The sequence below is a fragment of the Balaenoptera borealis genome (assembly GCF_965194805.1).
Source record: "Balaenoptera borealis genome assembly, chromosome: 15".
NCBI classification, from domain to species: domain Eukaryota; kingdom Metazoa; phylum Chordata; class Mammalia; order Artiodactyla; family Balaenopteridae; genus Balaenoptera; species Balaenoptera borealis.
Window position 1 is genome coordinate 66,823,005 of NC_138871.1, and position 25,702 is coordinate 66,848,706.

Genomic DNA, 25,702 nt, shown 5'->3' on the forward strand with positions numbered 1-25,702 from the left:
TTGTTCCAGGAGGTGCCCAAGGGTCAGTCTGAGGAGGACATGGTGGGCCGGCCCCTGCCCCACCTGGCCGCGGCCCTGCAGGCCTCTGGGGAGGCTGTGTACTGTGATGACATCCCTCGTTACGAGAATGAGCTGTTCCTCCGGCTGGTCATCAGCACCCGGGCCCACGCCAAGATCAAGTGCGTGCAGTAAAAACACTTGGGAAGGGGGGTGCAGGGAGCACCTGCCAGGCCCTGGAGATGCCACGATGACAAGCCTCCTCCAGGGCCTCCTGGTCCAGAGAGGAACATGGGAACTCTTGTTAAAACCAGTCTGGAGAGGAGCAGGAGACGTGAGGGGCTCAGGGGTGCTGGGAGGGTGGGGGGATGACATTGGAGAGATAGGCAGGGGCCAGATCAGGAAAGCCTTGGGGTGTTGAACAGGGACGTTACACTTGGCCGGAAAAGCAATGAGGAGCTGCTGAAAGGCCTTTCTTAGATCTGCACTGTGGATATTGGGCTAAACTTCAGTGTAAGTCTTCAGGAGAACTTGAGTCAGCACCAAAGGGAAGAAGGAGGCTTCAGCGTGCCTGGCATTGACTTCCTATTCCAGTGCTTAGCAATTTGACCTTGGCTTGTATGCTTAAGCTCTCATTTTCTCCATAGGGTACCTTTGTGAGGATCAGTGATAGTGTCCACAAAGGACCCAGCAGAGAATAGTCACTTGTGGCCGTTTGTTGAACTTTGAGAGCCCAAATGGCAAGAATTGCTACCTCGATGATGATGATGATGATGATAAAAACACTCACATCACACAGTATTTGCTGCAGCCTGGTTTAAAGCATTTTACACACGTGGCCTTATCTCTTCCCCACCACAACCCTATAGGCAGGTCATATTATTATCCCCATGTTCCAGATGAGGAAACTGAATGGTACAGCAAGGGCCCTAATGTGCTGAATCTGGATAGGTATTAGCTGTGATGTGGGTGTTGGAGCTCTCCAGAGTAAATGCTTTTCGGTTCTCTTATACTTGGAGACCAAAATAGGGCATTGTACAAGGTCCATGGGGACAAACATGTCCTATTCATCTTATACCTCTCACAGCACTCAGCACGGTGGCCTCCATGTGGTAAGCATTTAATCAGCATTTGCAAAATAGGATAGGATAGGATAGAAGGTAGAAAAGGGAAGCGTTAGGGTGGAGGAAAAACTGTCAAACAGAAGACAAGGTTAGGGCTTCCCTGGTGGCGCAGTGGTTGAGGATCTGCCTGCCAATGCAGGGGACACGGGTTCGAGCCCTGGTCTGGGAAGATCCCACATGCCGCGGAGCAACTAAGCCCGTGCGCCACGACTACTGAGCCTGCGCGTCTGGAGCCTGTGCTCCGCAACAAGAGAGGCTGCGATAGTGAGAGGCCCGCGCATTGCGATGAAGAATGACCCCCGCTTGCCGCAACTAGACAAAGCCCTTGCACAGAAGCAAAGACCCAACACAGCCAAAAACAAATTAATTAATTAATTTAAAAAATATATATATATATATTTAAAAAAAAAGAAGAAGACAAGGTTATCCAATTGGGTAATGGGTCTTTTTTTTTTTTCCCATTTAAGTTCATGGATCCCTGAATTCTATCAATAGACCCTTTGAGAGTATAGATCCCTGTTCTAGATGATAGTATCTGTTCTCCCTATGGAGGGATGGATGGGATTGGATGGGGAACTACAAGGAGCAAGATTTATAAGATATAAAAATATAGCTGAAGATATTTTAGAAATTTTCTCTATTATACAACCTTTTGGGAAAAAATTATTGATACACAGGTAGAAGAACAGCATAGTTCATCATTGTGTCAGGTGACAGGTCTTCCGCTTCAGTTTTCCTCCCTGGCTCCTCACATTCCTCCTCCTTCTTGCAGGTCCATTGATATTTCAGAAGCTCAGAAGGTGCCAGGGTTTGTTTGCTTTCTCTCCGCTGATGATATTCCTGGGAGTAACGAAACTGGACTTTTTAATGATGAGACAGTCTTTGCAAAGGATGAGGTACGTCTTGGATTTTTTTAAAAAAAATATGAAGTTAGTGGAATGAGTATTTAAGTTTTAATTTGTGTTTTTTCCTCCAAATCCCTGATCTTGAAAAGATTATACATTTGCACATATCACGGCCATCATCCAATTAGCCAGTATCCAGGACAATCAGTAAAGGGATAGAATATGCCTGGTAGCACTTTTACTTTTAACTTAATGTTTATTTATTTATTTAATTGATGGCTGCAGCTTGTACATAGTATAAGACATAGTAGGATGACTCCATGCCAAAGTGGCATTAAAAAAAGGCTGGTGACTGTATTTTAACTAACAATCAGGTTCTTAAGTGTACAATATTAAGCTCCTTTATTAAAAGAAAATAAAAATACATTAAACAAACCAACCAGAATAGAAATTACAATTACAATACCACCACTATGTGTATTGATAATTCACTTACATGAAATTTTATCTATTGATTTCAACCATATATGGAGTTCTGCCAAAAAAAAAAAAAAATTCCAAACATTCAAGGCAGCTGCTACAAAAACCTATATACTCATAGGACAGTTGTCAGTCATTTTATAATTTCAGTACAGATCAAATGTTGCAAATTGGAGGTTGATAGGTGTTGCTGAAGGACAAATTCAACTTATTATTAAGGTAAAAGTGAAGGAGAGAATGAAAAACTATAACCCTGAGACACAAGGACTCCAAAAGGAGAGCATTTGATAGAAGACAAATTGCTTTACAAACTTCAAGAGCCTCTAAGACCATAACTAGCATTATGGTTAGTGAGAATCAGCCAGGTTCAACAACCACTAGGCTAACCAATTAAGTCAAGAGCTTAATTGGGTTCTGAAGAGGTAATTATCAGAGACAGACATGTTAAGTATTTGTTCCTATTGTCAGAAATCTCATATTCCAAAGTGATGAGTTGGACAATTTTTTTGTTTATTTTTGGAGGGATGTTGGAAAAAAATTATCCCTGAAGGAGATCCATAAAGTTTCTATAGGAACTGAATTTATTAAATGAAAAGAAAACAATAACCATTAATTATTTTATAAATCTAACAACCAAAAAAACTGGTTTATAGGCCATAATGTTTAAGAACCAGTATTGGGGAATGACCACTTTGGGACATCTAGGTGAAATATAACACATGATTGCTGCCATTGAGAAACTTTTGGTATAAATCTGAGAAACAGAAGATAAACGAGAGTAGAGTGGTAGAAAGAAAATAAAACTGGAAGTCAGGGGTTAAGATTTAGTCATGGTCTAGTAATGAGGCAATTGTGATCTTGCTATCTGGGTATCCATCTCTTCGTATGAAGAACAAGGGTGTTGGGGTAGATCTGAGTTGACAGATATACTTTATGGTGCCGTGCTTTCCATTCTGCTGCTCATGGCAGACATCACTAATCAATCACCACATTTTATCCTGGGAAGCTTCTCAACAGGCTGCCATCAGATACTAGTTATCCCCAAGTCCTATTCCAGTTCTACTGATTCTAAACACTTATGAAGAAGCACGTAACCCCAAGTACTAGGATAAGAACATGAAGAGGCCCCAGGACATTCCTTAAATGTACCTTAAAAAATTATGGGGGCGGGACTTCCTTTGCTTTTTTGAACAATCAGAAAGAATTTGCTTCATGAGGAGCACGTTATGTTCTTTAACCATCTGGCTCTGCTCCTAGGTGACTTGTGTTGGGCACGTCATTGGTGCTGTGGTCGCCGACACCCCAGAACACGCACAGAGAGCCGCCCATGGAGTGAAAGTCACCTATGAGGATCTTCCAGCCATTATCACGATTGAGGTAACTGGGGAATGGGCTGCCTGGAGAGGGGAGAGCTACCTGTCCCTGGAGGCACCTTTATTAGGATCCTCTAGGGGAGGTTCGAACAGCAGGTGGAATCTGACCAGATAAGTTTTTAAATCTCCTCCAGCCTGCGATTGTGGGGTCTTATGAATCCTTCCCCATCATGATCCTAGACTCAGTCCATAAATGGCCAAGCTGAGTTCTTCCTTCCCAATTTCAGCTCCAGCTGGTTCCTTGAGGGATTCTTTGCTGTTCCTCAAGATCCAGGGTTGTATGTCTATATCTAATGAAATAGAGAAATAGGACACCCTGGGCTACAATTGAGCTTTAAGTCTATATAAGAAACTTACAGAGATGGCTGTGTGACTTATGTGGGAAGAGAGAGGTAATAATTCCAAGAGCTTCTCTTCTCCAATCCCTTAAATCCACCTTCCGTCCTTTAAAGCCAAGTCACTGAAGCTTCGTTTTAATCCTCAGGATGCTATAAAAAACAATTCCTTTTATGGATCTGAGCTGAAGATTGAGAAAGGAGACCTCAAGAAGGGGTTTTCGGAAGCAGATAATGTTGTTTCAGGTATGGCTGCACGATGCAGCAGTGGGGATGGGGTGGCCCTGGTTTATGAGTTAAATTCAAGAGCTGTACCTGAGCCCTGGAGCAAGGGAGTGATTTCCTGACATTTCCTAACAGAAGAGTCTCTCTGTTGTTTGTAACAAAATACTAGACAGGTGGCTGGGAAAGAACTTCAGCATCTTAGTCTCTACTCTCCTGTCTCTAGACTGGACATACCTAAGTGATTCTGGAGACATTATAATGTGTTGGATTTGGAAGACTGTCTAGGGAAGATAAGGGTCACAGATGTCTCTAACACAATATTGTAAAACAATTATACTCCAATAAAGATTATATATAAAAAAAAAAAGGGTCACAGATGTCTGACTAGTCTTGGGTCTGCCCAGCCTCTGGCTACACAGACTTCTGGTCCTCCCCATCTGCCTGAAGGCAGTCTTCACCCATCTCCAGCTAGTGCTCTCTCCCCTCCTCCCCCTTTCCCTCCTGCACTGTGAAATTAGGTCCAGAGCTCTCACCCCAGAGCAAGGCTGCCTATCAGCCCCCTTTGGGGATGGTTTTCTACATTGGTTTCTGTGCGTTGCTAAGTTACTAGTAAGCCAGCTATCCAGCTGGACTGACAGCTTTGGGTCTGGAAGATGCTGTTTATTTTCAGCTTCTGAATCACACCTGTTAATTCCTTTTTTACTTTTTCCAAAATTTTACAATGATAGTCTAAAAATCTTTCATTTCCACTGGCTGCAGCAAGAAGGGAGCTTCACACCTGATGCATTTCAGTGTCGTTCAGATTTCTTTGTTAGGGTGCGGGGGTTCAGCCCCCAGATGGCTAAGACTTTGAGACCCTTTTCCATCTCAGTTGGGGAACTGAAAGGTTACCTGTGAACAGCTGGTAACTGCACAGGGCCCTGGATGAATACATTCTCTCCTTAAGCAAACTCACCATCTCTGTAGCATCGGGCTCACTGTGAGGAGTCTTGTTGCTTCCCCAGGCGAGTTGTACATCGGTGGCCAAGAGCACTTCTATCTGGAGACTCACTGTGCCATTGCTGTCCCAAAAGGCGAGGCAGGGGAGATGGAGCTCTTTGCGTCCACACAGAATATCATGAGTACCCAGGTAGGTGTCCAGTGGGTCAACAAAGGGCCAGGGAAGAGGGAGACATGAGCTGATCCAGGAGGGGATGTGAGGGTAGTGGTTCGAAGCCAGGCCCTGTCACCAACAAGCTGGTGTCATTGAGCTTGTTATATAACTTTCTCACCTATAAAATGGGGCCTGTCCAGGACGTTGTAATGATTAGATGAGTTTTAAAACTTGGATGGAGCCTAGAAAATGTTAGCTTTTATCATTCCAATGCTATATTGCCTTGGTCAGATCATATCTGGCCTCAGTTTCCTCATCTGTTAAATTAAGGGGTTGTGCTAAGTGAGAGCCATGGGGACCACTATATTATCTGCAGTGGCTCAAATATTCCTAATTTCTCTATTGCGTGTAATAGGACAGTGGTTGCCAGTGTTTTGGGCAACTGGTCTTACCCTCATGACCCACCAGTTCCTGGCCAAATGGAATGAGTTTTGGCTCTGAAAGTAGGCTGTGAACAGCTGCTCACCCCTCTGGTTAAACACGAGTGTCTGAATTCAGTGTGCAGTGACTGATGCGCGCTAGACCCTGGCACCACTACCCAAAGGCTGCCCTGGGACAGGAGGGGGATTCTTGAATTAAGGGATTTCAGAGTTCATAGCAGTAATTAGGCTTCTGTGTGTCGGGTAGGCTCTGGGTCAGGCCTGAAGTAAGTCCAGGTGGCATATACATTCACTAGGAGTATTTTGTTCTTTTGCCCACAGTCCTTTGTTGCAAAAATGTTGGGGGTTCCAATAAACCGGATTCTGGTCCGAGTGAAGAGAATGGGAGGAGGCTTTGGAGGGAAGGAGACCCGGGGCATCATGATGACTGTGGCTGTGGCCCTGGCTGCATATAAGTGAGTTCCCCCCCGTGGGCTCTGGGAAGAGGAATAAGGCTGCCTCTGCCAGGAAGGCTTGCTGGATTTCCCCCTTTGGGAAGTAGATTCCCCTTGCTTCAAATTTTCACAGCCCTCGGTTTTTAGAACTCGTGGGCATAGGGGTGAGGGCAGCGTCACCTGGTTCATTGTATTCAGATGCATGTGTCCATGTCCTATCCCTCCTACCTGACTGTGAGGACCCCAATGGCAAGGACACACTCCACACCCCATACCCCACACCTGCACGTCCCCCACCTTGTCCAGCACAGTGTCTAGACAGCGAAGCAGCCCAGTGTACCAGGTGGAGAAAGAAGGCTTCCTTGCTGTTTTAATCCCTGAGACTCACAGGGCTGGGCTGTTGTAGAGGTTTCTCACTCTCTGGTGCCTCCCCCAGGACTGGTTACCCGGTGCGCTGCATGCTGGATCGTGATGAGGACATGCTGATAACTGGCGGCAGACACCCCTTCTTGGCCAGATACAAGGTTCTAGATGTCGGGAGCTGTGCCGGGTGGGCAGTGCCCTCTGCTTAGGAAACTGGGGATAAAGATTCAGGGATCCTGGGATATACTCTGACTTTTGTCATGACTACCTGTAGAAATTCAAAGAAGAGATAACAAGGAGAGAAATTCAAATCGACCAACAGCAACATAGGAGGGTGATCCTGGGGGAGGCTGGCAGGCCACTTCCCAAGAGATGCCACAGGACGCTGTGCATGACTTTTGTGAATTTGCTGTGGTCCACATCTGGTCTTTGTCCACTCAGGCTCGGAAACATGATTTGTCAGCAGATCTGGGGTAAATCCATCCCACAGGATGGCCTGATGTTAATGTGTTTACAGCCTGATGTCAAAGTCAGAATGACCACTTAGTAATTTCCAATGAGAAATACAACTTTCCAGGGGCCTGGTCAGGTATAAGCTGTTAGGGTGCCTGCTCGGCCAGACCATGTACGGCTGGGCACTACCCAAGTGCCCTGTGGGACTGTCCCTTTTCTGGGCTTCTGTGGATGACCAACTACTGTTCTGACCATGCATCCTCCCCTCTGCGCACCAGTAGAGCCTTACAGGTCCCAGTCTAGTGCTGTAAACCTGGGAGCCCTCTGTCCCACAGGTTGGCTTTGAACATCTCCTCTTTAGTCTCTTCTGACTTTATTCCATGATTTAACTCACCAAAAGGGATTGTGTTTCTCTTATTCCCAAACTCTTGTGGGCTCCAAGAAAGTAACTTGGTCTTTTGGGGTTTCAGGTTCCTCACTCATGAAATGACCTGTCAGGGTTTGTTTAGATAGTTTACACGAGGTTGGGGATGTGAAAGCACATTCATGCTTGTGCAAGGTGTAACTTTTGCTGTCTTCTGGCCAAAAGCTGTGAGGGAGTCTCCAGTTTCTCTCCTAGTTTCTCTTCCCAGCCCTCCCCTCCCTGACCTATCATGACCAATGTTCTTTCTTCTACCTCCTCACTTCCGCTGGTAGAACGAGAAGCCAGGAGTAGGGAGGAAGGAGTGTAGGGAGAAGGGGTGTCCAGGGTCCATCACTGGGGAGGTGTTAGTTCCTCTCTTCTTCACCTGTGAAGTCTGGTGATCTCTTAAGTTCTACTTTATTTCATGGTGGGATGTCTTATTCTTTCTGTTTTCTCCAGGTAGCATAAGTGGGAGGAGATGGTTAGAGACAGACAAAGGAAGGGGACAGTTGAGAACTCACTCTCCTTTTTTTCAGGTTGGCTTCATGAAGACGGGGAAGATTGTGGCTCTGGAGGTGGATCACTACAGCAATGTCGGGAACAGTCAGGACCTCTCTCTCGGTGTATGTAGGACGTGCCCCTGCATCCGGGGTGACTGGGAGGTCACGGGTGTGCCCCATAGCCTGTTTGCACACGCGGGGATAGGCTTCCTCAATTCTTGCCTGTTGTTGCAATAGCCTCCTACTTGGTCCTCACCTTCAGGTTCTCCATCCTTGGTTATTCTCTAAAGCATGGAAGTGATCATATTACTTATCTGACTAGAAACTCATCCTTCTGGTGCAAGATATTTTGCCAAGCAAGTAAAGTTAGTTACAAAACTTTATGTATAGTATGGTGACATTGAGTGCGTGAATGTAATACTAATTTGTGTGTGTGTGTGTGTATAATGATATGCATGACAAAAGTCTGATAGACCATACTCCAAACAGTGACTGGGTGGGATTAAGGGGGGTACTAACTGTCATTTTCTATATTATGCATTTCTGTGATGTTTGAATTTTAAATAATGACTTGATTTACCTTTTTAAAAATAGTTTAATTGAAATATAGTTTACATAACATAAAGTTCACCCATTTGAAGGACAGTTGACCTTTGAACAACGCAGGCATTAGGGGCACCACCCCCAACCCCACAGTCAAAAATCTGTGTATAACTTTTGACTCCCCCAAAACTTACCTACCAATAGCCTACTGTTGACTGGAAACCTAACCAATCACATAAACAGTCCAATAACACATATATTATATGTTATATGTATTATATATGTATTTTTACAATCAAATAAGTTAGAGGAAAGGAAATGTTCTTAAGAAAATCATAAGGAGAAGAAAATACAGGACTGTACTATATTTATCGATACTGTAAATTTACATAATCTGTTTATAAGCTGAACCGTCTGTCTGTAAGTACCTACATCAATATTATCTTATATGATACAAAACACTGTAGATGTTATATGAATTACTAACACTAGACCTCAACAATGAAAAGATAATGTGAAAGAGAAATTCATGTTTATTTACAGATACAGTGATTCATGCATTGATAACAAAGCAGCAGCAGTATGATTGCTTTATGGTAGCCCAGTGTAATCAATACGATTGCTTCAGGATAGCCTAGCCTATACACTAATGAATGAATCGTTATAAAATTTTTATGGCATACAGTAATTTTTATGGCATATAGTATATGATTACAGTCATAGACATAATATAGTACTGGAAACATTGTTACATTTTAAAAAACCCACTTCCCTGTGATGATAGGCTGATAGGCAGTTTCTCCAATTACAAGAGAGGGGCATACTGAACAGTAATGTAACTCTTTGAAAGCAAAGTTATAAAACAGTAAGAAAACTAACATTATTTTATATTTAAGATCACTTATGTTATACCTATGTAAGGATAGACTAATATCTACATATATCCTATGCATTCATGTCATACCTTTTTCTTAATTTTTTGATATTTCTAGCCTATTCAGTTCATCTGTGAGATTTTTCAAATTGTTGCAAATCTCCAAAAAAATTTCCAATATCTTTATTGAAAAAATATGCTTATAAGTGGACCCACACAGTTAAAACCATATTTTTCAAGGGTCAACTGTTTTACAATTTTACGGTTTAGTACATTTAAGGAGTCAGGCAACCATTATTGCAATCCAGTTTTTTTAACACTTCAATCACCTCAAAATTATCTCTTGTGCCCATTTGCAGTCACTCCTGTTCCTGCCCCTCAGGCCCAGACAACTGCTAATCTAATTTCTGTCTTTATAGATTTTCCCTTTGTGGCCAATTAATATAAACGGAATCATATACTATGTAGTCTTTCATGTCTGGCTTCTTTTCTCTCAGAATAATGTTTTTGAGGTTCACCCGTGTTTTAGCATGGATCATTCCTTCATTCCTTTTTATTGATGAAGAATATTCCATTGTATGAATAGACCATTTTTTATTTTCCATTCACCACTTTAAGGACATTTGGGTTGTTTCCAGTCTTTAGCTTTTATGGATAATGCTGCTTTGAACCTTCTCATATGGCATATACTTTTGTCATTTTGTAAATTAACCAAGTTACCTTGGTGGTACTACATTTTAAGATTTTTAAATCTTAATTTTATAACCATATTAGTTATATATGCATAGACTCTTGTTAAAAAAAAAAAGTCAAACATTTCAGGAGAAGCAGAAGTTCCCCATTATTCCCACTTTGAACGTGCTAAGGGCTTCTCTAATTGGCTCAATTAGGAAACATTATACTTCAGATCTAGTGTAGGAAACTGTTCAAAAAAGAAAGCATTTCTGGTAGTCTCACCAAATATAACACTTGCTTCTTGGTGTTGTAGGAAAATCAGGTTGAAAAAGATATAGGACTTATCCCCAAAGATTTTACAAGTGTTAAAATTCAATCCAGCAAATATTTATCGAGCCCCTAGGGTGATGACATATAGAAGAATATGGCATTGTTTCTGCCCTCAAGAAGGTCACACTATGGTGGGGGAGACAGATAATAAAAGATAAAATGAAGTACAATTGACAAAGTGCTAAGGGAAAGCAAAAATGGAATTGAGACATATAAAAATCATCTAGGATGACTAAGACTGAAAAAATCAAAGACCCCCAAAAGCAACCTGTGGGAAAGAGGCTATAAATGGGGAAGTAAACTAAAGCCAAAATGAAACAAACAAACAAAAGCTACCATTTAGCTCATCAGAGAGATGAGTTATTACACTTTAAAGAAAGAACAGGATGCTATAAAAATGAAGCAGTCTAAGAATAAAAATGAAGCCTTGTGAATTGAAACTGTGAAAACAGAAGGGTTGAAAGAAACTTGAGGTGCTCTCTTAAAAAAAGAGAAAACAATGGGGAAAAATAGCAAGAAAATACAAGAAAATTTGAGGACCAGTCCAGGAGATCCAAATAATAGAAGTTTCAGAAAGAAAGAATAGAAAAAAGAGAGAGAAGGAAAACTATTAAGAAATAATTCAAGAAATTTCCCAAAACTGATGGGCATATATTTTGAGATTAAGAGAGCCTATCCAGTAACCAGCACAATAAAGGAAGATAGACTTATGCTAATTTACATTATTGTGAAATTTTAGAAACCTGGGGACAAAGGAGATTTTACAATTTTCAGGGAGGAAAAAAGAACGGAACTCATTCCAAGAGTTGGAAAGGCATTGGTTGGATTTCTCAACACTGGGGAGCTAGAATGCACTAGTAAAATGCCTTCAAAATGCTGAGGGTAAATGGGAAACTTAGTGCCAACCTAGAATTCTGTATACAGCCAAATCATGAATTAAGGGTGAGAGTAGAATAAAGACATTTCAGACATGCAAGTTCTCAAAAATGTACCTTTAGATATACACTTTTTGGGAAGATATTGACGGTTGTACTCCAATAATATAAGGGTGTAAAACTAAGAAAAGGGAAAACATGGGATCTAGAAACAGGAGATTCAATGTGGAGAGAGGCAGAGGGAATTCTTGGGATGAATGTGAGGGGAAAACCCCTGGGTGACAGCTGAACAGAAGCCTAGGGGCTGCCAATTTAAATTGAAGTTGGCCAGAAGGCTCCAGAAACAATTTCTTCAAAAAGATGAGACTGATAGAAAATCAAATGTGTTTGAACATATTGAAAACAAATTTGTAGTAATATGTGCATAGAAAATGAAGCAAATGAAAAAAGTAAAGATAATTGTTAACTCCAAGGGGGAAAATATTATCAAGAAAGAGAAGTAAACCTAGTATAACTACATGGTTCAGCTGTAAGTGATGTTTACAGAATGATTAAATGGACGGTTGATGAGAAGAAAGTATAACTATACAAGGACGAGGGGAGACAGGAAGCTGGTGTATATGTAGAGAAAGGGGGTTGGGCGGGAGCTAAATTCTCCTTTTCCATGATGGGAAAACAGTATAAAAAGTCTAAAACCGAAAAAGTCAAGAAATGGCAATATAAACACATTATTTAGAGACGTGGAAGACAATGTAAATAGCTGACAAAGAATAAGTGGTTGCTTCTGGGGAGTGGAAGGAAGAAAGTGGAGGCGGCTGCTGTTTTGCATAACATGGCTTATGGAAGTATTTGATTCTTTAAACTATTTGCAGTACAAGTTTAATGGAAATAAAGTCACCAATTTTTTAAAAGAGGCAAGTGATCAATTCCAACTAGAAGATCTGGGAGGGGCTCCTCCATGTGGGAGCTGAATGGGGATTTTAGCAGGTGGATATGGTGGGGAGGGGCCTCACGGGTGAGAGTATCATGCAGTCAGAAAAGAGGATCAAAAGTATATTGGGGGGACTTCCCTGGTGGCGCAGTGGTTAAGAATCCGCATACCAATGCAGGGGATGTGGGTTCGAGCCCTGGTCCGGGAAGATCCCACATGTTGGGGAGCAACTAAACCCGTGCACCACAACTACTGAGCCTGCGCTCTAGAGCCCAAGAGCCACAACTACTGAGCCCGCGTGCCACAACTACTGAAGCCCACACACCTAGAGCCCATGCTCTGCAACAAGAGAAGCCACCGCAATGAGAAGCCCACGCACGGCAACAAAGAGTAGCCCCCTCTTGCCGCAACTAGAGAAAGCCCGTGGGCAGCGATGAAGACCCAACGTAGCCAAAATAAATAAATAAATAAATTTATTTATTTTTTTTAAAAAAAGTGTATTGGGGAAAGGTCAGTAAGTGTCTTGAATTCCATGCTTAAAGATATACAGACTTCACTCTGGAGATAGTAAGTGCCACTTTGAAGCAAGTGCTTGACCTGCTATGACCTTATATTTCAGAATGAGGCATGAATTAGAAGGAGGAGACACAGGAGGCCAGGAGTGCACTAAGGAGGTTTGCAATACCCCAGGAAAGCAATAGTTTGGGCCTGAGGAAGGACAGTTGACTGTGGGCCTGGCAGAGGTGGGGATGGGCACAGCCCTTGAAATTCCTTTTCTGAGGAGCCAGTGAAATCCATGCATTGTTCTCTCCCATTTTGGTTTCTTCTGCTTCAGATAATGGAACGAGCTCTATTCCACATGGACAACAGCTATAAAATCCCCAATGTCCGGGGCACTGGGCGGCTGTGCAAGACCAACCTGCCCTCCAACACGGCCTTCCGGGGCTTTGGCGGCCCCCAGGCTTTGTTCATTGCCGAGCACTGGATGAGTGACGTCGCGGTGACCTGTGGGCTGCCTGCAGAGGAAGTAAGCGGGGAATCTGGGGGCACAAGTCAGAGGGGGTTAGCCTGCTTTGTATCTTGGACATCTTCCGTGGGGGTAGAGGATGGGCAGGCGCTGGTGAGGGGCGGGAAGCTCAACTTCCAGTTATGCCCCCCTGGTCTCTTGCCACCGACCAGGCCTCAGTGTCTCTCTCCTTGGGAAGGTACGGAGGAAGAACCTGTACAGAGAAGGGGACCTGACACACTTCAACCAGAGGCTTGAGGGTTTCAACTTGCCCAGGTGCTGGGATGAATGCCTGAAGAGCTCTCAGTATCACGACCGGAAGACTGAGGTTGACAAGTTCAACAAGTAAGCGCCAGGAGGGGAGGCGCCTGACGTTGTGGGGCTCTCTGGGTTTCAGATTCTATAGCCTTCTTGCTGAACTCAAAATAAGAATAATAACTTAAGAGGTAACTTAGGAGGCTGCTGTGGTTGCTAACTCAGTCACAGCCATCTCTCTGAGATCCTGAAATGGTCTTCAGCCCTGGGGCTCGGGGCTCACAGCACTCAGCGTCATAGCACGTCAGCGTGGTCCATCTTTATACGTTTGTGTGCCTTCTGGGCAGACGATGTTCTAGAGAACACCGGCCTGGGACTAAGAACACCACGTTATGTGCCTACCTCTGACACTAATCTATAAATGTGACCTTGGCAGTCACTCCGTCTCCTTGGGTCTCAGTTTCATCATCTGTAGAGTGGGGATAATTGTGCTGGCTCTGTCTTTCTGACAGAGTTACTTGGATAAGCAAATATACAGCACAAAGAAAGTATTATCATTATCATCAGCGAGCCACAGTTCCTCCCTGGGGCGAGTACAGTCCATGATCACCAGAGCACTCTGACCCAATCCGAATCCCACTCAGGGAAGCAGAGCGATGACACTTTAAAGTCAAGACTTTCAAGGGTGGGCCCTGTTTCAGCTCCACTGGAGGATCTAGAACCCAAATTTCCACTGTTCTCATTTTGTCTACACAATTGAAGCACAACTCAGTTATGACAGAGACTAAGTGGGCAATTCCAAGGATGCTTTGTCCCAATTTTACAAAGATAGTGACATAAGATATGTCCAATCTGACATGAATATAGTGGAGAAGCTGCTATGAGAATTTTTTTTTTTTTTTCCTTCAGGGAGAATTGTTGGAAAAAGAGAGGATTGTGCATAATTCCTACCAAATTTGGAATAAGCTTCACAGTTCCTTTTCTGAATCAGGTAATTGCTTTATATAATTTTGTCCATCTCCACTGCACTGGGGCCCCATTTCCCCCTCTGCTTGCAGTGTTGCAAGGGAAAGCCCATTGTCACAGGAACAGAGCTGACCAGAGGAACTCTTTGCTGTTTAAATGAAAGTTGAACTTGCACATCCCTATTTGATCTGGGGTCAATGTCTAGTTCTTATCTTCCTGCCTATAGGACTATGGACATCTGTTCTGCCTTTCTAATCCCATTTCTTTGTCAGGAGAATCAGGACAAAGACCTACCTCCCTCTTAGGATGGGTGACAGAGAGATATGAAAAAAAAAAAAAAAGTAGTTTTGCAAACTACTGAAAGACTATATAATTAGATCATGAGATTTATACTGCTTTGATTTTTCTGTCTGAGGTTTCTATCCAAACTTCTACTGCTGGTTTTCTTTTTCCTGGGCTCCAGTACTTTTGGTCCCAGGCCTTAAACTGAGTTAGGATTTGCTGAATTTTCTGTTTGGTGTCGTTCTCTTCCCTTAGGCAGGAGCCCTGATCCACGTGTACACAGATGGCTCTGTGCTGGTGAGCCACGGGGGCACAGAGATGGGCCAAGGCCTTCACACCAAGATGGTCCAGGTGAGCAGTCTGGAGACCGTGGGCATCCGCCCCAGCACTGTGGTGTCTGCGTGAGGGAAGATGCTATGAAAAAGAGAGCAGTGCCACATACCAGAAGCAGAGGCGGGCCTAGGCTCTGGCCCTAGCCCTGCTGCTCATTTACATGTGACCCTGGGCAAGTCTGCTCCTCCTCTTGGCCTCAGTTTCCCCATCTGTGCAAAGGGGTTGGCCAGGTGATGATTCAGGCCACTTCCATCACCAGCCCTCTAGGGCTCTGTGACTGTGTGTAAGGTGTGTGTGTTATGCGTATTAAGGTAGCTGGCTACCCTCACTCACATGGCACTCCTCCCAGGGGCGCTGAATTAGAGTTGGCATACCTGCTTGGCCTGTGGGCATGGGCCGAACTGGATTTTTTTAAAAGCCAGGGTTAGTTTAAAAAGGCATTGTTCATCACCATTACATTTATGACTTTTTTTTAATCCAACCAAACCACTCCATAAAGTGCTGCTTCAGATTCAGACAGATGTGAGAGCATCCGAGTCTCAGTAGAATTATGGTTTACGAGATGATTTTCTTTCCTGTAACAGTGAATCTGAATCTCATCTTGGGGAGAAGGTAGGAGAAGGTAGCCAAGCCCTTTCCTAGGGAGTGACGTCCTCTCTGTTCGCAGGTGGCCAGCAGAGCTCTGAAGATCCCCACCTCTAAGATCTACATCAGCGAAACAAGTACTAACACTGTGCCTAACAGCTCTCCCACGGCTGCCTCTGTCAGCACCGACATCTACGGACAGGCCGTCTACGTAAGGAGCCTCGGGCCACCGCGCTGAGGGCCAGCCCAAGGCGGGGGGCCTGGAGAGTCCCCGGGCTGGGGGCTGGAGTGGTTCCTTGCAGGCTCGCGGCTGTGGCCATGCCTCTGGCTCTCTTCTCCAGGGGACACCAAGCTGAAAGAGGGGCTCAAGACCCACAGCCGCTTCCATCAAGGCCAGGAAGGATGAACGTGGGAGGGCAAGGGCAGCTGGAGGGAAAGCAGGGGATTCTGGGAGGACACAAGACAATGGAGCGAAATTGAAATTCGATTGTGGGGTCAGCCAGGTCAGACCACGTGCTTTGTTTGATGTCATCAAACAAAGGCGTTTGATGGGAGAAGGCACCTCCTTAGGGATCCCTCAACATCTCCCCCTCTGTCAGCCTCAGGACTGGGTCAGGAAGTGCTCTCCAAGCAAGGGCCAACGGCTTCTACCCGGGGACTCAGACATTCCCAAGAGGGTGGCAAGGCTGTCTGAGTGGCACTCTGGGCACAGCATCGCTTGGAGGACCTCGGGGTTTTGTTTGGGTCTGGGAACGCAGAGGACTGATGTGTCTGCCATGTGGGGCATGTGTTCTTCAGGAAGCCTGCCAGACCATCCTGAAAAGGCTGGAACCCTTCAAGAGAAAGGATCCCAGCGGCTCCTGGGAAGACTGGGTAAGTCTGAGCTGATTCAAGTCGCTTTTGCAAATTAAAGTGAAGTTAAGAGCAGGGCTTTGTCCCTGATCCTGGGCAGGAATAAGAGGTTGGGATCTAGTCACACACGCAAAGAGAAGTTGAGGTGCTCTGTGTGCTTTCACAGGACAAGTCAATGCTCAGCCATACTGGGCCCCTCTCTACAGTGTTCATAGTTGAGGGAAGTCACTTGAGGAGAATTTTTGATCCAGAATCTTGACAGCCCTGTGGGAACTAGGGGTTCGGCTACCCTGAGCCTCAGAAGACGGGGTGAGTGCTACCTCTGCCTCACTGGGAAGTCTTGGTCCCTCGGGGCTGGTCCCTCGCCCCACTTGTTTGCAGTCTTGCTGAGCCTCGTTTTCTCCAAACCTCCATCTCTCGGAGGGCTGCCCCAGGAGCCTCTCCCCTTGCCCAGCTCTGGGGTCCAGAGACTCTATCTGTGAGGGGGCAGGGAAAAAGATACTGCCCACGAGTTTATATCGTCTCTGTGATTTTAAGAGTGACACAGCAAGCACTCATGATAAGAATGAGCCCAGTTCTCTGATTTCTGGTTCAGAAGCCTGCATGTCAAAAACCCTCAGAGGGAGCTGCAAGGAAGTGTCTCTCAGGTGGGAGACCTCAGCTGCTCCCATGAGCAGAAATAGCAATGGTGGCCCTGCCTCACCTTCCCCTAATGTTGGAGTGAAAGGACTGGATATAATAGTAACACATAAAATGTGACCACACGTGAACCAGCACAGATAGTACAAGTCTCCCTCAATAGAGTCAAAGAAAATAAGCTATTTCTCTCTGACTCACTCACCTTACTATGCCTCATACAACCTGTACTTCCCTGCCCACACTCATAGATACCACATGAATGTGGGTTGATTTTGGTAGTTTGAATTTTAGTGTGGATTTGTAAGGCAACGTAATTGTTTTTAATAATGCCTTTCCGATCCGTTGACCTGGGCTTTGTCCTCAACTATCGGCCATGTAGTCCAGTGTTCCTTATAGGCAGATAACCCCCAAAAGGCCATTATCAGAAGGGTGTGATCAGGAGATGACAGGCATCAAAGCTCTTTAGTGTTTGTACTGTACTGAAAAACAAGCCATTACTGCCACCACTATGATCTATGTATATATTTGATATCATGCACATATAGTAAGGATCCTAGAGAAATTTTTTCTCTAAACCTTAGTTTTCTCATCTGTAAAATGAAGATAATAATCTTCATAAATGCTGATCTTATAGGATTGCACTGAATATTAAGTAAGACGGTATCTGTAAAGGACTCAATAGCATCTGGTATATAGTAAAGTGCTTGGTAATTGACAATGATTATGATGCAAACTATATCAGTAACAAATTAAATCTTAGAGCTGTGGATATTGAAAGAAAGAGAGAGGAAGGAAGGGAGGAAGGAAGGAAGGAAGGAAGGAAGGAAGGAAAATTTATTATGTAGCTAAAGAGATAGAATGGGTGGAGAGATGGATAGCTTTATTAATAGGAAAGTATAAATAAGAACACAAGGCTAACATGTTAAGTATCAAATGAGCAGTGTACAGAGCTGCTGTTGTAATGCCCAGATTAGGGAGTAATCACAGGAGAAGTGGATGAAGAGGCAAGCTTGAGCTGGTTGCTGAGGGAAGAAAAGGATTTGGGCAGATATAGCAGAGGACCCACATAAACAAAGGTGCAGATGTGTGGGGACATGAAGGATTGGGAGAGACTTAACACTTGATTTTGGCTGGAGTAGCAATGGTGTGTGTGTTACATAAAGCCAGAGAGAAGACTGGGGTCCTGAATGTCAGGCATTTGGTCTATTGCTCTGTAGGCAATGGGGAGGCGTGGAAAGCTCTAGAGTAGGGGAGTGACATGGGTAGTGTGGTGTGTTAAGATGATCCCTTTGACTTGGCTGGGCTACACGGCAGGGCGAGGAGGCGACTTGAGGCAGGAAGACCAGTTAAGAGGCTACTGCAGTGCTCCAGGCTTCAGATGACGAGGACCTAGTGCAGGGGGTACGGTGAGAAGGGGAGGTAAGGTATGGAAGTGAGAATCACTAGTAAAAAGAGTTGATCAGCTTCCAGATGAGGAGGACGAGCTCCTGAAAGTTTAGTGCTGGGCCAGGGTTTCTGGAAACCATGGTTCCCCCTTCCTGATGGCCATTTCCTCTCCTCAGGTTATGGCTGCCTACCGGGGTACGGTGAGCTTGTCTGCTACTGGATTTTACAGGTAAGTAAGGCACTGATCTCGCCCATCTTACAGTGTGTTGTCATCCTAACCTCTGCAGGGCCCTCCAGCACTGAACTCTGTCAGCCTATGGTCAGGAGAGAGCAGTTCCACCAAAATGCTTGTCTCTCCAATGGATTTCCACTAGCTTCAATTTAAAGATCCTCTAAAATACGTGGGCTTACCCAACTCTGTGCCAAAAGCGCGAGCTGTCATATCGGAAGACCTCTGTTCTAGTTCTGGTCTTAAAGTATACTATTCCACTTGGGGGAATCACTGGTTCTCCCTGAACCTGTCTCCTCATTTATTGACATAGTGCATCAATTACCAGCCACTCCCGCCTCAGCGTCCTCCTCAGCAAGAACCAAAGGCGTCTGGTGTTCCGAGTTACCCGTGTGTGTTACTTTGTGCTACGCGTCAGATTTCTTTAAGGAGGCTTTCCTTCAAAAGAATGAGAGGAGGATTTAGAGCACGTAGTCCTGTTACAAAATGCAGAATTCAGTGGACTTAAAGTGAGTTTTAGAAAAGAGCACGTATCTTCCGCAACTTTAAAATTCAGTAGCAGAGACCCTGTCCAACAGCTTTAGAAGCTGTAAAAAGATATGATCGTATTTACTGTCAGCCATAATGTTTTAGCTTTCTCTGGGAAATTTAACTAGGACCTTTTCTTTCACAGATCAGTGGATTTGGAAAATAGTTCAATGTTTGCTTTAAAAGGTTTTGTGTGAATTTATGAATATATATAATATACATGTAATATAAATGTATATATATACTTTTAGGGCAAAGTAATGTTTTGCCAGTGCTCGTTGGGTTATGTAATATTTGACCTACACAAACACAAACTAACGCAAATTTTCTCATAAGTTTCTATTTCATTTTTAGAGTTGATAAAACTGGGGTTATATCAGGGAACACCCAGATGAAGATGGTGAGGTCAGAGGTCAAAGAAGGTGATGATCTCCTGGGAGAAGCCTTTTCCCTCAGCCCTGTATTGGTTTTGTTTTCATGCAGATTCTGATCACATCAGCTCACATCATTATTTCTGTGTAGTGAATAGAATAACACAGATACAGTGTTATAAACAGAGAACACACACACATACATTCGTATATGTTGACTCATGCAAAATTGGAATCTTATAAGATATTCAGGATTGAAAAAGAAAAAAAAATTATAAAAGAGCATCTGTTTTTATTAACAACCCTCTGCTCAAATCATTTGTTGAAACTTAGAAGGGGTCTGTAGATGAGGAGTAATACCAGGCAAGGTGGCTGCTTTAAGAGACACCCAAGTTGGCACGAGGTACTGATCTTACTACCTTTCACCTTGAGAAAGGTGAGCAGCCCCATGAGCAGGTGAACTTGTATGAACAGCTCACAAGCTGGCCCAGAAAGAACCTTTGGTTCTGAGATCTTGAATTCCTATTCAGTAGATCATTTGGAGTGTAGCTTACATGTCCTTCATGAGCTCAGGCAGATCTGTCACCTCTGTTTCTACCATGTAGAGGCCAGCATGCTGGGACCCTCCACTGCTCTGCTCTACAGAATGATTCATATAAAGGCCATTGGCAAAATAGAGCAGAGGGCTTCCCTGGTGGCGCAGTGGTTGAGAATCTGCCTGCCAATGCAGGGTACACGGGTTCGAGCTCTGGTCTGGGAAGATCCCACATGCCGCGGAGCAACTAGGCCCGTGAGCCACAACTACTGAGCCTGCGCATCTGGAGCCTGTGCTCCGCAACAAGAGAGGCCGCGACAGTGAAAGGCCCGCGCACCGCGATGAAGAGTGGCCCCCACTTGCCACAACTAGAGAAAGCCCTCGCACAGAAACGAAGACCCAACACAGCCATAAATAAAATAAATAAATAAAAATAAATTTAAAAAAAAAAAAAAAAAAAATAGAGCAGAGACAAGGGACAAAAGGCTCCGGAGTGCCTGGGTTTCATGAACAGGTTCAAAATGTTCAAAACTCATGGACTTTTTTGAAGAACAGCTGAATAAAAAATAAAACCTTTAGCGTCTTAAGATTTTATGGGACAAGCTATTTGTGTTTGTATGAGTGGGAGGCATGTTCCTCTTAATACATGTGCAGTATTTTCTCTTTTCTCCCCCAGGACACCCAACCTTGGCTACAGCTTTGAGACAAACTCAGGGAATGCTTTCCACTACTTCACCTATGGGGTGGCTTGCTCTGAAGTGGAAATTGACTGCTTAACAGGGGATCATAAGGTAAGAAGTTTGCAAAACTTTAGTACTCAAGGGAAAAAGAGAAACATCTGAAATTGCAGTACAAAGAGTTGATAGGAATGAACTTTCTGGTTGGGAAAATAATGTGTTAAATCATGCCTTGGCAAACTTCCTATAGAGGACCAGAGAGTAAATATTTTAGGTTTTCTGGACCACAGAGACTCTGCCTCAATTATTTCACTCTGTCTTGTAGTGTGAAAACAGACATGAACGTGTGTCAACAGATGCTCATGGATGTGTTCCCATAAAATGTAATTTATGCACACTGAATGTGAACTTCGTATAGTTTTCATGTGTCACAACATATTCTTTTTATTTTTGTCACTCATTTAAAAATGTGAAAACCATTTGTAGCTCACAGGCCCTAGAAAAACAGGGGATAGGCTGGGTTCAGCCTGTGGAATGTAATTTGTGAACCCCTTCCTTACATGATCAACCCAGACACAGACAGGTTCAAAGCCTCAGGAACCTGGGGACCTGCCCTTCCTACTCACACTGCTGCCTGAGTGTCCCCGGAGTGGTCTGCTTGTGAAAGTACTACTCAGGTTGGCACTTAATAACCTAAGGGTCACCAAGACCCATCTATCATTCCACACATCCCTTTCTTTTCAAACTGCTTTTATTTTGCTGTCTGCACTAGAACCTCCGCACAGACATCGTCATGGATGTTGGCTCCAGTCTGAACCCTGCCATCGACATTGGACAGGTAAGACTCCTGGGGGGTCAGAGTGGTGACAGACTTGGCCACTGATGTGCCCCACCACCTCCTAGGGTCCCCAGACACAGCATGTTGTCCACTGTCATTTTTAAGCAGGTCTGAGCACGGTACCAAGTGAGTCTCCCTGAGTGGGATTTAGGTAGATGAGAGCCCACCCACCTCTCGGGGCGGAAGACAAATCCACGTGGTTAAACCTGGAAAGGGCACTCATACATCAGAAAACAAGATGATGGGTGGTGGGAACACTGGGTGTGCACACACTCAAACGCACGCACACATGCACACACACGCGCACACATGCGTAGTCTGAGCGGGAGCATGAGGGGGAGTGGAGATTGAGTTTGGGATCAATGTGCAGGCCGTGGGATCTCGGGTCAGAGGCACCTTCTCCCTCCTCATTCCTCTTCCACCGAGGACAGCTGTTGCACCCTAGGAAGTAAATGCTACCAAGCGCGGGGTGGTGGAGGGTCCTGGGAGCAAAAGACATGGGTTCCAGCAAGAGGAATAAAGGGATGGCTGGAAGAAAATCACTTTGGGAAAATAGAATATTAAGCAGAGCAGCAGAACAGAAAAAGACAGAGGGAGGAATCAAGAACTGAGGTATTGAACATCTGGCAGAAAATGTTCATTGTGTTTCTCGAAACTGGACAGTTACTGAGTATAGAGAGACTTAGTCATAAATCTGTTTATTAACTCACTGAACAGTTGTGGTGAGGAGCCCCTCCTACAGGCAGGCGCAGGGCTCAGCGTGGCAGACACAGATGCTCAGCCCCCGGTCTCCCCCAGACACACTTGTTTAGCTACGATGGTGCCACATAGCACGACTCTGAGCAGTGAGGCTGGGAGAGCAGACGTGTGGGCCAGCAGAGCATGGCAGTGCCCTTTAAGAGATCTGTAAGCTACAGCAGAGGCGCTCTTCTCCCGGAGGGCAGGCAGGGCTGGGAGTTCAAAAAGCCTCAATTCTACTATCCAGGAAAGTCCTCCTCTCTTGTGGGGCTGCCCCAAAGCGCATGGTCCCACTCAGCACACAGGAGGGGCGTGGGCCCCTGCGGGACGCTCAGCCGCCATCAGCTCACGAGCTTGCTTCTCAGCTCGGGGTCGCCATTTCTCCCCTGGCAACGTGGAAGGAACATCTCCATCTGCCGCGTGGCAGGTTCTAATGGGAAATTACGCCTACAGCTGCGTGTCCCTCCTGGAATGGCCGACAAGTTCTGAAACTGATTTCAACCTCAGTGCCTTTGCTCTGCCTACACTGATGCCTGGCAAAGGCCCAGATCAGTTATCCTGGGCTGGGGAGGGAGCCAGGGAAGCAGTGGGGGGCTGTTTTCAGCTTCTTTCCAGGCTCCACTGCAGGTGGGGCTTGGTGCCCGCTGTGGGAAGCAACACCTGTCTTTGGGTGAGGGGGGCGGGAAGGCAGGGTAGCCACGGTCTCTGCCTGCCCTGCAGGTGGAAGGGGCATTTGTCCAGGGCCTGGGCCTCTTCACCCTGGAGGAGCTGCACTACTCCCCTGAGGGCAGCCTGCACACCCGCGGCCCCAGCACCTACAAGATCCCTGCGTTCGGCAGCATCCCCACGGAGTTCAGAGTGTCCCTGCTCCGCGACTGTCCCAACAGGAAGGCCATCTATGCATCCAAGGTACTGTTGCCCTGGGTCTGTGCTACCTTCCCGTCTACACTGTGGGAAACCACGGGTGGTGATGAGGGCCTCCAGCCACCCGCCATGTGGGTCTGTGGGGGGCTCGTGTGGAAGAGAGAGGAGAGCCTGACACGAGCCTTGGTGAGGGCGATGGAGGGGTGGGCAGTCCTGCCTGGGAACATGGGGAACTGGGTCAAGGGTGACACCACCTCTGTGTGGTCCAAGCCAGCTCTTGCGGGTACGCTCAGAGGGATTCCTTAGTTCAGTCCTGTAGGTCGAAGCCTGACCTACACCCCCGTCTCAGGTGTGCATCCCCGATGCTTGATCTTAGAGATGATCTCACAGGTCCAGCACCCATGTTGTCTCATGAGAATCAGCCTATTCACTGCACATGGGGCAGCGCCTCTGTGCACACACTGTCACCTCCTTCAGGGTCCACCACTACACCTTAAGTCTTGATCAGCACTCCTGGATGGTTATAACCATCCTCTATTTCCTCCATGCCCTGAATAAGTATGAAAAAATGGTTGAAAATCAATGAAGCTGATTGATACAGTCGTTGGTCTAGGAAGGAAGACAGATAATTACTTGTAACCAATGAGACACAGCCCTTTGCTCATCTCACGGTTTACTTTCCTGTGGGAGAGCCTGGGATACTTTGTGATCCTTGCCATTGGCTCTTACACTTTACTGCACATCAGATCACTGGGCGGTGGAGCTCATGATAAAAATGCAGCTCCACTGGGCTCACCCTTAGAAATTTTAATTCGGTAGGTCTGGGGTACAGCCCTGGAAACTGCATTTTTAGCAAGTGTCCCTAGTGATTCTGATACAGGCAGTCTGTGATCTATGCTTTGGGGGGATAAAACAACCTCTGCTAGCGAATAGTTTAATTCCTATTTGTCATGATGCCTCTATTTCAGCAAAATTGTAAGAATAATTATGATGCCTGTAAATGTTGGTGACAGAGCTGCAGGTGGATTATTCCCCTAGGCTTATTGCTGTGAGGAAAGGGTCAGATTTTTTTTTTTTTTTGTCTGTAAAATATAGTTACTTAATATAACTTTCAACGGTCCATTGTATTTGCATGGTGTCATCAGAGAAAATCACATAGTAAGAGTTAGAAGAAATAGACCCACAAGGTTGAGTCATTTACTAGACTGATTGTTCTCAGCCTCCGATTAATTTTGACCGTCCCTCCTGTCTTGCTCGATGCAGCCACTAGTGCCGCTGGGCTACCCGACACCCCCAGCCCTGCAGATGTGGAAGCTGGGCCCTCCCCTGACTCCCCGCCTATACTCTGCTCTGCCCACTCAGGCTGTTGGTGAGCCGCCCCTCTTTCTGGGCGCCTCCATCTTCTTTGCCATCAAGGATGCCATCCGCGCAGCTCGGGCTCAGCACACAGATAATAATACGAAGGAGCTTTTCCGGCTAGACAGCCCCGCCACCCCGGAGAAGATCCGTAATGCCTGCGTGGACAAGTTCACCACCCTGGTATGATGCCCCCTCAGTCTGGGGAGGCGGGGCATAGGCTGGGGAAGGTTCTCTTGCAGAGAGAGGGGTGAGACGGTAGGCTCTCTCTCAACTGGGAAGCCTTGGGTCCACGCCCGCCCTCTGCTATGCAGTTGAGGTACCTCCTCCAACCTGCAGGAAAATAACAAGAAACCCCTTAAAGCTGCAGCTTGCAGCTAGGCCTCCTGAGAGGAAGGAGGGCTGTTTGATGCACATTTATCACCCACAGATTTCATTATTTTCCATAAAGTTGAGGGTGATGGATAAAACTCCAGAAGAACCTAATCTTTTGTGCCCATCCCTGGCATTTTTGAGACCCTTCTTTGTTAAACACACTGTGTGAAGTACTAAGGAGATGGAGAGAAAAAGAAGAATTAATTAATGAATGAGATGGACCACATTTGTTCTGTGATTACCCTGTGCCATGCTGATACTGGGGACACATAAGTGTCCTTGAAGAATTTGCAGCCTTTTAGGAAACCAGATGATTGCACTACGTGGTGATCGGTTACTACCTTGGAGGCGTGTGTAGCAGTGAACTCCACGGTCACTGGAATCATTTTGGGGAAGCCCCTATGTGATGCCTGTGGAGACAATGCCTGGCAAAAGGAGGCTGTGCCGGGACAGTTTCATCCACTGTTGGAGCCTCAGAAGCAGCGCATTCTCTGAGTTGGGCTGAAGTGGGCCCTGCCTACACAGGACTCTCCAACTGCCTTTGCAGCCTCTGTTGAGTTAGCAGAACTGGATTCTTCCTGATACCCAAGTTGG

At 45.5% G+C, this 25,702-nt stretch overlaps 1 protein-coding gene and 1 long non-coding RNA gene across 6 annotated transcripts in view; one reads left to right on the plus strand and one right to left on the minus strand.

Annotated features, from left to right (window-relative positions):
- The window catches only part of LOC309611890, a 489,900-nt gene that overhangs the window by 308,367 nt on the left and 155,831 nt on the right, over positions 1–25,702 (minus strand). The window lies entirely within an intron of this gene.
- The window catches only part of XDH (xanthine dehydrogenase), a 65,789-nt gene that overhangs the window by 33,248 nt on the left and 6,839 nt on the right, over positions 1–25,702 (plus strand). For 2 of the 5 annotated variants that reach the window (XM_082356687.1, XM_082356688.1), the window contains exons 17-35: positions 10–179; positions 1,894–2,017; positions 3,704–3,823; positions 4,304–4,400; positions 5,384–5,508; positions 6,234–6,367; positions 6,783–6,870; positions 8,102–8,188; positions 13,129–13,320; positions 13,499–13,644; positions 14,464–14,545; positions 15,058–15,153; positions 15,803–15,931; positions 16,519–16,593; positions 18,774–18,826; positions 20,937–21,051; positions 21,710–21,775; positions 23,234–23,422; positions 24,641–24,916. In XM_082356687.1, coding sequence (XP_082212813.1) covers positions 10–179; positions 1,894–2,017; positions 3,704–3,823; positions 4,304–4,400; positions 5,384–5,508; positions 6,234–6,367; positions 6,783–6,870; positions 8,102–8,188; positions 13,129–13,320; positions 13,499–13,644; positions 14,464–14,545; positions 15,058–15,153; positions 15,803–15,931; positions 16,519–16,593; positions 18,774–18,826; positions 20,937–21,051; positions 21,710–21,775; positions 23,234–23,422; positions 24,641–24,916 — 2,364 coding nt within the window. Of the gene's footprint in view, positions 1–9; positions 180–1,893; positions 2,018–3,703; positions 3,824–4,303; positions 4,401–5,383; positions 5,509–6,233; positions 6,368–6,782; positions 6,871–8,101; positions 8,189–13,128; positions 13,321–13,498; positions 13,645–14,463; positions 14,546–15,057; positions 15,154–15,802; positions 15,932–16,518; positions 16,594–18,773; positions 18,827–20,936; positions 21,052–21,510; positions 21,615–21,709; positions 21,776–23,233; positions 23,423–24,640; positions 24,917–25,702 lie in introns of those variants that run through there. The other 3 variants (XM_082356690.1, XM_082356689.1, XM_082356691.1) reach the window with 2 other exon arrangements.